General features: G+C 41.3%; 1 protein-coding gene across 6 annotated transcripts in view; it reads left to right on the top strand.

The window, feature by feature from the left end:
* The window catches only part of Htt (huntingtin), a 131,759-nt gene that overhangs the window by 31,466 nt on the left and 86,914 nt on the right, over nt 1-13,379 (top strand). For 3 of the 6 annotated variants that reach the window (XM_074042706.1, XM_074042709.1, XM_074042708.1), the window contains 6 exons: nt 1,791-1,932; nt 2,496-2,674; nt 4,503-4,707; nt 6,024-6,071; nt 8,981-9,061; nt 10,804-11,144. In XM_074042706.1, the coding sequence (XP_073898807.1) occupies nt 1,791-1,932; nt 2,496-2,674; nt 4,503-4,707; nt 6,024-6,071; nt 8,981-9,061; nt 10,804-11,144 (996 nt within the window). Of the gene's footprint in view, nt 1-1,790; nt 1,933-2,495; nt 2,675-4,502; nt 4,708-6,023; nt 6,072-8,980; nt 9,062-10,803; nt 11,145-13,379 lie in introns of those variants that run through there. The other 3 variants (XM_074042707.1, XM_074042710.1, XM_074042712.1) reach the window with 3 other exon arrangements.

The following is a 13,379-nucleotide window of genomic DNA, read 5'->3' as shown; positions in this document are numbered from 1 at the left end:
CCTAGGCTAGCCTCAGTCAGGCTACCTTTGCTCCTGCATAGCTGGGATTGCAGGCATGTACCACTATACCCAGCTTGTTTGTTGCAGTGGGGGCCTCACTAACTTTTTGCCTGAGCTGGCCTCGATGTTCTCCTTATCTTTGCCTCCTGAGTAGCTGAGGTTATGGTATGCATCAACCAAGCTGCCAGTCTTCACTTTTATGAAGAACATGCTTGGACTGCTGGTTTTGGATTTTAAAATTTTAGATAGTTGTTAACTATAAGAAGAGGTGAATTTAGCTCTAGCACTTGTATCTTTTCACAGTAGTTCTATCAATGTCGAGTGTGTACTTTATTGTGTACAACTAAATACTCAGGACTGCTTATGATGATGTTCTTTGTACAACTTTTTGTTTTCTTAGAGTTAGTAATTGCCTCTTTTTTGTTTATATTTGTTGGACATGTAGTCATCTTTTACTTTACAACAGCTTTGTAAAATGCATCTCAGCACCATTTTCCACCTGACAGGTAGTTTACTGATCCATTTCCGCAGTAAAGTTGTCAGTCCTGGAATTCTCCAGCTCTCTTCATTCTGGCCAGGTTGCCCCTTACCACAATGATTGTAGTCTTACTAATTTTTTGCCTGGCCTGGTCTCAGACCATGATCTTCCCAATGTTACTTTCAGAGTAGCTGGAATTATAGGCCTGTACTACCTCATTTGACCCCAGCATTATTTTTAATTTACCTTTTTGAACGGTGTATGTGTGTGCATTTTCCATTAAAGGAGTTCTTCACGATGCTAGTATCTCTTCTTATAGCTAGAACAATTTGCCAGAGATAAGTTGACTGGGTTCTCCAGGAGGCATCCAAGGGAGAACTGCAGGCAGCGCACCACTGGTGGTAGCTGGAGACTGGTCTGTCCTCTGTCTCACAGGTTCTAGAGTGTAATCCACAAAGTCACTGTGACTCAATGAGCCCCTAAGAGCCAGTTTATTCAAGCACATTGTTGAGAGATTTGGAAACCAGGTGCCTGTTGGTTAGTTTGTGCTGGTTTGCCTAGGCACAACCCCAGCAGTCCCTGACTGGCAGTTAGTAGTGCTCTGCGCATGCCTGACACCGGACTCGGTCATGGCTCAGAGCACGGTTTACATGATAGGAATGGATGTTCGTAGGAGAGTAGCTAGGTGTCCAGCCCTTCTCATTCTTTGGGTAGTTTTTTTTTTTTAACATTTAAATGGCCACCATTGGACTTGCAGCTCCTTCTTCTGTAGCATCTCCTCCCATGAGAGATTCTTACTCTCTAGTTTCTTGGGAGAATACTTGTGAGCAGTATGCTGTGTAGCCATCACATCGCTGGTGTCTCCACTTGTAGATATCTGAGTCCCGATGACCTACAGGAGTCCTTGGGCCAGGACATTGCTATAGTTGTCTAGTACTCTTTTTCTTTAACTTACTATTTGTTGATTTTTTGCATTCCCAGTATTTTATATGGTGTCATTATTCACCCTGCCCCTAAATATGCCAGGTGCATTTTCCCTAGAGACGCTGAGAGCTCCACACTCACAAAGAGGACATACATCCTGAGCAAGTCTCTGATGCAATTTAAAAAGAAGTAAATGGACTCCATTTTTGTAAACTGCTCTTCATTGTCCCAGATTTGAGATATTTCTGTTCAGCTGTCAGAGAAGTCTCAATTGTTTATAATTTTTACTCTACAAAAATTTGAATCTTCTTATTTAAGTCCGGTTTTATGAAACGTGGTAAGCTGTATAGCAACCTCATCTTTTCTACTTGGGTTTTCATCTTCACAGGCTTTATTAAAGGCTTTCATAGCAAATTTGAAATCAAGCTCCCCCACTGTCCGGCGGACAGCTGCTGGCTCTGCAGTGAGCATCTGCCAGCACTCCAGGAGGACGCAGTACTTCTACAGCTGGCTTCTAAATGTGCTCCTAGGTAAGGTACAGGTGGCTCAGTCTCCAGTGTGTGCTCAAGATAGACCTTTGACAGTCTTCAAAATCAGACTGTGTCTTGGCTTCTGGACCATGTCATTTGCCATGGCTAACAGCTAACTGTGAGCTGCATGGCTCTACCACACGTCCATGCTGTCTTGTGACCATGCAGATGCCACTGTGCCTTCTGGCACTCAGCTGCTTTATGACCCCACTTGCCTTCCTTGCTGGCCCTAAGTCCACAAGGCCTGAGACTGCAGTTTCTCCTGTAGCTTGGGTAACTGCAAATGCGCATGTGAACATTTATACACAACAACTGTGTGACTTTTCAAATGCACTCCCACTCCATATAAGGGCCTTGGCAAATTAAGGATATGGTTATCCTGCAAAGCCAGTCCTGAATCCAGGCACACGGTCTGCATTTCCACAGTCGTGTTTGTGCCATCTTTATCCTTAATGCTGGCCTAGAGTAGGATTGTCCTGTGGGTGTCTTCTTTTCATCAAAGTGTGCTGTGGTTCTCTGAGCAGTGGATTGGCTGTTAAGAAGCCCAGTGGCTGCCTTTGTAGGTTTGCTGGTTCCTGTGGAGGAAGAACACCCCACACTTCTGATCCTTGGTGTGCTGCTCACGTTGAGGTATCTGGTACCTTTGCTGCAGCAGCAGGTGAAGGACACAAGCTTGAAAGGCAGCTTTGGGGTGACACGGAAAGAAATGGAAATCTCTCCCTCAACAGAGCAGCTTGTCCAGGTAGGAGCCAAGGGGTGACTCTGACTCTGAACTTCAATGACGAACAACAAAGACTAAATTAATCTGGATGAGAAGCACAGAACTGAGGATTAACAGTGTGGAAACTGGGGTGGGACTGTTGGATTTGGATTCCCATCCTAGGGGGTCGATCTCTACACTGCAACTTACGTGGATCAGCCTGGTCATAAATAACGTGTAGGTGATGTATCATATAAACTTCTAAGATCCCATCTGGCACAGAGACTGTTGTTACTGTTTTTAAAACCAAGGGTTTTGCAAGTGCTCATGCACTCAGTAAATACTGATTGAACATCCATTATGTGCTGGGCACTGAGATGGGGGCTGGGGTCACAATGGTGAGCATTTCAGGCACAGTCTCTGTTCCTTGGACCCATGCCCTAGTCCACTGGTCTGGGCAGGATGGTGCACTAAGCATATGTGGACAAAATATAGATACCAGTAGATGGGTAGGAGCTCCGTGTGCTTTTCATGTATGCTGTTTGACAAAAATTGTTTGTAGATATATCCAAAATGAGAAATAAATTCAATGAAAGAGGAAGCCCTGAAGTCCAAGAACAAAGTATCTCAGCCAGGAATGTGCTAAGAGCAATTTGAAGCTGATTGTTGTAGCATGCAGTTCAAATTAGGGACTCCAAGAATTCCCTGCAATAAATATTCTGACTAGTAAGTTTGGAAAAAGTGAGGCCTATGCATGTATTGTTAACATGGAGAGTGGGAACCAATAAGGAATGTGAGGAAAACCAGCAAGATTCATAAAGAATTTATAATCCAACCAGAAAGCAAAAGAAAACGTAGAATAATTTTAAGCAAGTAATAGATTATAATCTGAGAATCCATTTATCTCCTACTATTGGGTCGTTCTCTTTTAAGCTTTGCGTAGTAATAATCAAATACTTTCTTTTTGAGTCATCTCTTTAGTAGGCTTTATAGTGAATAATTTTATGTACACCTGGTGGTATGCATATTGTTTATTTTGAAATAAAATAAACTCAACTTCTCGGCAGAGCATACCAGATTTAATAGTGCTATGTGGTAATGCATGATGTAATGTGGTGATCTGGGCAAGAGAAGACAGTGTTGTCTAGCTGTGTAGGAGAGACAGAAGGGCAAGGGAGTGTGGGTGCCTGGGAGACTTTTCACGTTACATTCTTTTACATTTACCTAAAACAAATAAGTATATGTATTTGCTTTTATGATACTAAAGGTAGGCTTGGCAAACTTAGCAAATACAAATACAGGATGTCAGTGAAATGTAATTTTCAGATAGCAATTTTATAATGTGAATGTGTTCCAAATCACACGGGACATACTTACACTACAAAATAATGTGTTAACTTGAGACTTACTGGGCCCTATATTTAATCTGGCAGCTCTAAAGGGAAAAAGAATAAATGTGTTCATATAATGTGTTAACAGCATTAAAAGCACCAATAAATTTGACATGTCTTTAAAATCTCTGGTGACTCTTCTCCCTAGTATTCAGAATCATGCTCCTGATGCTGGATGCCTACCCAGTATCTCTTGAGCTTCTTCCCTTTCAGAGTCACCAGGTTTGGGGAATGGAGATCTGAATTAGCATGTTGCTGCTTTAGTGAATGTACTCTGTCTGTTTCTAAGGAGTTCATATCCCAATGAAGAAATGATGGGAATTTAGAAAAACAAACCGGATGCTAATAACCACATGTAGAAGTGACAGAGAAGTGTTTAAGGGAAGAAATTAAGGTGCAAGCTTTACCAACACAGGCCTGTAAAAGAAATCTGGGTCACATTTTAAAAACCATGACCAAAGATCTATGTCTGCTTCTAGGTTTATGAGCTGACTTTGCATCACACACAGCACCAAGACCACAATGTGGTGACGGGAGCACTGGAACTCTTGCAGCAACTCTTACGCACGCCACCACCCGAGCTGCTGCAAGCATTGACCATGCCAGGTGGTCTCTGGCAGCTTGCTGCGGCTCAAGAGGAGGCCCGGGGCCGAGGCCGCAGCGGGAGCATTGTGGAACTTCTAGGTGTGTTCTCAGCAAGGTCTGCTTGTCAGCAACTGTGCATTGTGGAGTTGTGCTGTGCTGAGCTGTCTACACCTCATTCCAAACTTAAAATTCAGGCATCATCCTTTTTCTATACGTAGGAGGACTAGTGTCTAGAAAGGTGGCACAATGAGAACAAACGTTTAAAGCCTGACCTCCTAACTCTCTCTGATTTGACTTTTTGCACCTGACATTTCAGATGTCATGAAATTAAAATATTAGGGAAAGAAACATTTGTAGGACCACCGGACTCATTTGCCAGAGATGTATCTTTTTGCCTTTTTTGGGATTTTAGAGTTCCTTTCTGTTCTCTGGGTCCTGATTTTAGAAAACCCCTTCCATTCCCAGCTCTAAAGACACACCTGCCAGGCCCAGTCTCTGCTCTTCTCAGTGCTCATGGAAGTGAGCCCTAGAACAGGTGACTTGGTGGGCCTTGTCTACTGTGAGGTGCGCTTGGGAGCTAGGACAGTTGGGAATCCTGTGTCTAAGCCTCCGGAGGGACCTGGCACTCAGCAGGACTTTGACAAACATCAGCTGACTCCAGATCTCTCCCAGGCTGCTGCCATGTGTGTGGCGCAGAGCCTTTAACTCACTCTGTCAACAAACTAGAGTGAGTTTGCCTGGAAGTCTGATTGCTGCCTTGTGAACATAAATGTTTGTCTGAACCATGAGCAAAAAATGTTAATGTGCCTTGTCTGCTGCCCTTCCAACTAATGAGTGGAAATGCTCATGTCTAATGATCATTTCCAAGGAATATTGATAATTATTAATTACCAAATAACCTGCAATCTCTAATAACTTTTTTTAGGGGGGGCCCAGTACTGGAGGTGGGACTCAGGGCCTCACACTTGCTAGGAAGGTGCTCTACTGCTTGAGCCACTCCACCAGCCCTTTCTTGTGTTGGGTATTTCTTTGAGATACGGTCTCTGGAACTTTTTACCTGGGGTGGTCTCAAACCGCGATCTGCCTGATCTCTGCCTCACAAGCAGCTAGGATTACAGATGTGAGCTACTGGCACCCTGCTGATCTCTGGTATTTTTAATTTGATTTTTAAAGTGCAATTTTAGCTCTTTTGACTTTTTAATCATACCTTTTGAACTACATATGTGACTAGTACTTCAATTTTCATATTGAATTTGAAGTATTAAACTATAGAATTTAAGTACTTTCTGTAAAAATATATTCACATGCTGCCTGATTTTGAGGTTGAATCATAGTTTCTGAAGATTTTTTTAATTTCTTCTGTGTTTTAGCAGCTTGTTACCTTACTTTCTTCTATCACTTTCTGTGATTTACAGCCGGAGGGGGTTCTTCATGCAGCCCTGTCCTTTCAAGAAAGCAAAAAGGTGATTATTTCAATCTGAGTCTTGTGTTCAGTCTAACTTGTTTTCTCATATTTCCGTAATGCCCTGGACTCTGTGTCTCTGTTTCTTCCCAGTAGAGTGATTGCATGTGCAAATGTTGCTGGAATCTGCTAACCAGGCCTGAAGATTTCTGTGGGATTCAAAAAATTGTTTCTGTATCAGAATTTCTTCACCATAAGTTTCTAATGCTTGAGGTCAGGAAGTAACACACATTTTCTATAAAGGGCCAGGGAATAAATATTTCATCTGTGTGGGCCATAGGATTTCTTGAGACTATTCAACTGCCCTGGGGTAGGAAGATGGTACAGGCATCAGGTGAGCTGCTAGGTGCTGCTGGCTCCAGTGAAATCTTACTTACAGGTGCCAGCAGGCCCAGTCCTACTTGAGGGAATGTGTTATTTTTATAAAGGACTTTCTTTTCCTGAGGAGTATTGTTTAGGATTATCAGGACTGTTATTAAATAGCTTGTTTGGTTAATTATTTTAATCTAGGCCTGGTTGTCAATTCTTAGCCACATTTAGCTCTGTACATATCAAAGTATTCTGATATAATTAATTTTTATCAAATCAAAGTCTTATCTGTTAATTTTCATATACGTCATTTCGTAACACCAATTATTTTCTTTCATGTTGAGGATTTCCATAGGAAATCTTAAAAGACTAACCCATTTTCTGTGTCATGACCTGAGCATTTGAGAACCTAATATTATCTGCAATACTGAATGAGAATTTTTAAAATTTAATTTTGAGACAGGATCTTGCCATGTAGTGCAGGATAACCTGAAATTCACTATCCTCCTTTCCACCTCCCGCGTGCTGAGATGTCAGGCATGCATCCCCATGCCTGGCTTTTGACTAAGATCTTAACAGGAATAATTCTAGTCTTCACTGAATTAAATAAACGTTTATTCAAAGAACTTGGAGTGAATTACATTTGGGAGCTGGACATGGTTGTGCACACTGTAGTCCTCGCTGCTTGGGATGCTGAGCCAGGATTGCTTGAGCCCAGGATTTCTGAACCAGCCTGGGTAACATAATGAGATCCACCTCTCTTAAACTCACGGCAGGACACGGGCCATTGCAGTGTGGGACATGTAAGTTTGAGATTTTAGGGAAGCAGTGAAGTTGTTTAAAGGGCAGACAGATTCTAGGACAAGTTCATCTCTATGTTCTTGAGTTAGGAGAGGTCTTGGGACAGCTGAAGAAGTTACTCTGCTGACTTACTTATCCCTTAGTCACTTTGTCTAGGGACAGTGTAGAAGATATTGTGGAGATAAGTTTTGTCTCTTCTATTTAACACATTGGATATTTCCTCAGTTTCTTTTTATTTCTCAACCCCCCCCCCCATTTAGAGCTGTTGTTTCCAAACTTTTTTGTTGTAACTGCAAAAATCTTTTTCTCAAGTGAAATCTGCCAGTTTAGAAGAAAGATGAAAGTAGAGTGTGTTGGGAGTGGACACAGGGTGACCGTGGCAAGGTGGCCTGCAGTCTCTTCTGCAGTGGCAGCCTGCTATTGTGTCTTCATGGAACTTGCCCTGGGGAGGGATTTAAGCAACATATTTGCAAACCACAGATTTGATGGATAGACACTCCTTTCCTTAAGATCCAGATTCACCATTGTGGAATTTGATTTGATTTCTTAAATCATATGTTCTATAAGGCATTTGTGCCAAGTTGCTGTGCTAATTTAATGTAGATTTTGGGTTTCCATTGCTTTTTTTTTTTTGCATTTAATGTCACAACATGTAATTTTGTGGATGTTATTACAGTTCTGACTTACTCTTTGAAGAACAAAAAAATTAGAAATTTGAAATTGCTAGTAGCTAGACAATGTCTCTGTTAGTTGGTGTGTGGCTGTGACAAAAATACGTGACACAAACAATTTAAGGAAGGAAAAATTTCTTTTAGTTCATGGTTTCAGAGGCTGCAGTCTGGTGGCAGGAAGGGTGTGGCAGAGCAAACCAGCTCACTTCATGGTGGGCATGATGGAAAAGGAGAGGAAATTGTGTTCCTCTGTCAGCTGACTTCCTTCTTCTTCCCTTTTTGTTTCTTCTAGCCTCTGGCCTATTAGGTGGTGCTGTCCACATTCAGGGCAGGTCTCCCTTGAACCTCCTTAGTTAATCCTTTCTGAAAATGACCTCACAAACACCCAGAAGTGTGCCTCACTAATCTCTCAGGTGTTTGTGAATCCCGTCAAGCTGACACTCAAGATTAACCATTGCATTGTCATTGAATGACATCCATGTGTACTGCCATAGTAATTTAATGAGTCTAGTTAAATCATATTAAAACTTTTGGTTTCTTTTTTTTCTCATTAATATAGAACACAAACTATGAAACGTATTTTAGAGCTTCGCAAATGAAATATCATTTAACCCCCTCAGATTATAGCATACCTAACTTCTGATTTGAAACATACATATGTATATGTATGGTATTATATGTAAGCTCTGATAGCCAGTGGAGATGGGATAGGGATACTCCAAAGGTGATCATATTGGATCTCTTTAGCCGTATCTTACCATTATTAAGGTTATATGGTAATATAAATTATTTAGTAATAATAAATCAGTAAAATCAATTATTAAAGTATTTTAATAAAAATACTTTATTTTAATAAATACTTTAATAACTGATTAAAGTATCAGTACAGTTTGAGAATCCTTGCTTTTAAACTTTTCTGCATATAGGTTTATTGATTTTCACAGTATTCTGAACATGTTTCTGTATTCTTTGTGTTTAACAGTCTAGAAGAATAAAATATATATATGATAAACTATGAGTGAAATTTAATGTGCTTATGATTTTCAACTTAGAATGTGCATTTATTCAACTTTTAAAGTCGTTTATTCTTAGCAAACTTAAAAAGAAATGTTACTGAATTATTTACTAGGCAAAGTGCTTTTAGGAGAAGAAGAAGCCTTGGAAGATGACTCAGAGTCAAGGTCAGACGTCAGCAGCTCAGCCTTTGCAGGTAGTTGTTAGTGGGCAGCTGGTGTCAGCCTTTGCTCACCTATCATTGCTACCATCTCTGCCCTCCCCTACACCTCAGCCAGCGGCCTGGGTGGGAGTGGGAGCCTGCTCAAGAAGGGGATGATTCAGCTACTTTTATAATGTTCACTTTGAAATGTATTGTTTATCTTCCCTGAGCCTAAGCCTTTTTGGGGGGGCTAGTAGGTAGTAGGATGTCATGAGTTGGGTGGGTCACAGTGAGGAGGATGGTATGAAGACTTGTCTATGGATAATTTGACTTAAAGGACTCTACTTTGTTTGCAGGTAGGTTTCTGAGTTCTTTGTGCACTTTATAAAAAGCATGCACATTAGCTTAAGACACTAATAATGGAAGTGAATGTGGGTTTCGTTGTGGAATCTTACCCAAAAGAATATTTTAACTTTTTTTAGCAAGATTATTTTTTACTGCACCTGTGTTTGCATGTCTGCTACTTCTGGGCAGCTAAACCTGAAGTACTGAGTTAGTTTCAGCCATTTTCCCATTAGCTGAATTTTAACAGTCAATGTGTTCCCCTAAGTTCATTTCCAGCACTAGAACATCAACCTTCCCAACCTGTCTCCGTACTGGAGCACAGATTTAACATTTGTTTAAAATTTAATTATTCAAAACAAACCAAACAGCATATTGTAAAAGCATTTTTTGCCTCTACACATATAATTCAGGCTCACGAAGCTTCTGACTATACAATACTATAAAGGTAACTGCAAACCAGCCCTCTTCCAAACTATTAAAATCTTACATATCTAATTAAACATTCGTTTTAGAAAATTTTAGCACTTTGAACCAAAGTATTTGGTAAGGAAAAATCTGAATAAAGCCAGTGGTATTTCTTAATTTGTTTTACAAAATAAACACACACACACACACACACACACACACACACACACACACACACACACAAGGAAAAATCTGAATAAAGTCAGTGGTATTTCTTAATTTGTTTTACAAAATACACACACACACACACACACACACACGTTTTCCTGACTACCGCACACAGCTTGGCTCCATCTTAAAGTAATGTTTTTGAAGTGTAGGATTTTTGTCTATAAGTGTATTTCTTAATTTGTTTTACAAAATAAACACACACACACACACACACACACACACACACACACACACACACACACACACACACACACACACACACACGTTTTCCTGACTACCGCACACAGCTTGGCTCCATCTTAAAGTAATGTTTTTGAAGTGTAGGATTTTTGTCTATAAGTGAGAATTTAAAAACTAAACTACAAAAATATAGTATGTATTTATCCTGCAGGAAACGAGAACTGGATTAGACAGCTTGAGCGTATTTGGAAGAAGGCAGGCCCATCCCAGAGACGATGAATTTACTTTCATTGCTTGGGCATTTGTGCTCACCTAGCCTTTGAGTTATACTCGTTCTGTATATTGCTATAGCCAAGGCTGGAGTAGTTGTTTAAGAACTTGAACTTTGGTTTTTGAGGTGAAACAGCATTGGAGAATATTCATAGCATTTAAAAATACCTGCTTATTAATACAAGTACTGTGTCGTGTTTGAAGGATATATTGTTGTGCTACTAGTTTGCATTTTCACTGCAGTTTCAGGGAGTTTGCAGTTAGAACACTTGAGTATAGTGAGCTTTGTGTTATTTTGCACACCTTTGATTCCCTAGTGACTGTTTCTTTTGGCCATTTGACAAATGGTGTTTCTGTGTGTTCAGCCTCTGTGAAGAGTGAGATAGGAGGAGAGTTGGCTGCTTCTTCTGGGGTCTCCACTCCTGGGTCTGTGGGTCATGACATCATCACTGAGCAGCCACGGTCTCAGCACCCACTACAGGCAGACGCTGTGGATCTGTCTGGCTGTGACCTGACCAGTGCTGCCACTGATGGGGATGAGGAGGACATCTTGAGCCACAGCTCCAGCCAGATCAGTGCCGTTCCATCTGACCCTGCCATGGACCTGAACGATGGGACCCAGGCCTCCTCGCCCATTAGTGACAGCTCTCAAACCACCACCGAAGGGCCCGATTCAGCTGTGACACCTTCTGACAGTTCTGAACTCGTAAGTAGGTAGCAGAGGGTCCCTCATTCCTTGACAGAAGGGTCTGTTGTCTTCCGAAGCTCTTTCCCTGAGACCCAGACTTGGGTTCCCTTTCTCATTTTTCTCTGCCTATCTGACTACTAACAGTGGTGCAGAGGTTACCAGCTCAAATCATTAACAGAGAACTGGACCTCATTTGATACCTTCACTGAAGGAAACAGCTAATATCTTTTGTGTTGATATTGGAGATCGTAAATCAGGTTAGTTGATAAATGCACTAAATGCACTTGAGATTCTTCTTCCTTTTTCTTTTTCTTTCTTTCTTTTTTTTTTTTTTTTTTTGCAGCACTGGGGTTTGAATTCAGGACTTCATGCTTGTTAGGCAGGCACTCTACCACTTGAACCATGCCTGCAGCCCTTTTTGCTTTAGTTATTTTTTAGGGTCTCATGTCTTTGTCCAGGTTGATCTGAACCATGATTCTCCTGTTTATGTCTCCTGTTAGGACAACAGGCACATGCTACCACATGCCCAGTTTTGTTAGATGGGGTCTTATGAACTTTTTGCCTCCCTCCCGTCATTATTTTTTTTTATTCTTTATTTTTTTGAGAGTGGGTGTTGCCATGTAGCCCGTGCTGGCCTGGAACTTGCTATATAATCTAGACTAGCCTCAAATTTGTGATCCCCTGCCTCCTCCTCCTAAGTGCTGGGATTCTATACATGTATTGCTATACCCGGCCTGTATGCTGAATTTTATAACCCCCTTTTTGTGGTAAAGTGTGTGTGTATATACATTAATATTGCATTAATACACGCATTGTATTATATTAATAGGCATAAATTTTATCATCTTTACCATTTTTGAGTGCACAATTCAGTGGTATTAAATACATTTAAATTCTGTTGTGTAAAGTCTTTTCATCTTTCTAAACTGAAACTATTTTCCCCATAAACACTAACTCCTCACCTTGCCTCTGGATAACACTGTTTTCAGTCTCGTTCCTCATGTAAACAAAATCCTGCAGTATGCATCCTTCTGCAAGTGGCTTGTCTCACTTAGAATAGTGTCCTCAAGCATTATACCATGTAACGTGTGTCAGAATGTCCTAACTTTTTAAGACTGATTAACGCACCATTTTAGGGACGGCCCACGTTTTCTTCTGTGACTGTCAGTGGATGCCTGGGCTCTTCCACGCTCAGCCATTGCACACAGTGAGGCTGCGGTCATGGGCATGCCTGTACCTGACATGCGCTTTCAGGTTTCGTACATACCTGCGAGTGGAATTGTTCTCATGTCCCAGCTTTAATTTCAATGTTAAATGATTAAATGTACTTCTGCTATTGAATACTTCCAAATCATGGTGGGATTTTTAAAATTGTCTCTTAAGCTTTAAATTATGCATGGTATTTCTAAAATATGAATGGGATGCTGCAATGGACATAAAACACTGAGCTACAAAGAGATAGAGAGTGTGCTTTGACATGTGACCACCGCACTCCTAACCTGGCCTATACCACTTGTCCTGTCACCAGCAGCTTCATACCGTGACATGGAGCAACACATCTTCCGTCAGTGTCTCCCATCACTCTGGGTCTTTAGCTTATGAGCTGCATCCATATTCTTATCTGGTCACAACTTGTTGAATAAGTTTATTGAGTACCCATGGTATTCTAGGATTATTCTAAAAGCTAGGGCTGAAGTGGATGATCTAATACCCAAACTTCAGCTCTCATTAAGCTAGGAAGGGTTGTCAGTTGTTTCCATAAAGAGCCAGACAGGTAACCTTTTTGGCTGTGGGCTGTGTGGCTAGTTTAGCTTCTCTCATCTCTGTGAACAGTGGAAGCTGCCACAGTGTGTGCATGCATGAGTACCGCTGTGTTCCCTGAAGCCCTATTTGAAAAATACTCCATGGCTGGGTTTGACCCACAGGCCCTATTTGCCTTGCCCCTTTTTTACAGTGTGTACTTAAGTGCACAAATCAGATGAATAAGTTCGTAGGTAGATGGTAGTAAGTACCCAGTGTGGCGGAAGGTGACCTGGGGACCACCAGAGTGAGAATTTTGGCTCTGCCATTTCCTGGGTGTGGTGGAGCAGTGTTCTCTTCTGTGAAGATGAGGTGATGATAGCTCTTGTGTAGGCTGTCATGAAGAGGAAGAGAAGCACTGTGTAAAGCACTCACCAGGCACGACCCTGCCCGGTGTGCAGTGAGTGTTGTGATACTCATGTGAAACTTCTCATTTCAGCCTGTTGACCAGAT

Source organism: Castor canadensis, chromosome 9 (genome assembly GCF_047511655.1).
Source record: "Castor canadensis chromosome 9, mCasCan1.hap1v2, whole genome shotgun sequence".
Lineage (NCBI taxonomy): Eukaryota > Metazoa > Chordata > Mammalia > Rodentia > Castoridae > Castor > Castor canadensis.
The sequence above is the reverse complement of the archived record's forward strand: the minus strand, read 5'-3'. Positions and strand labels throughout refer to the sequence as shown.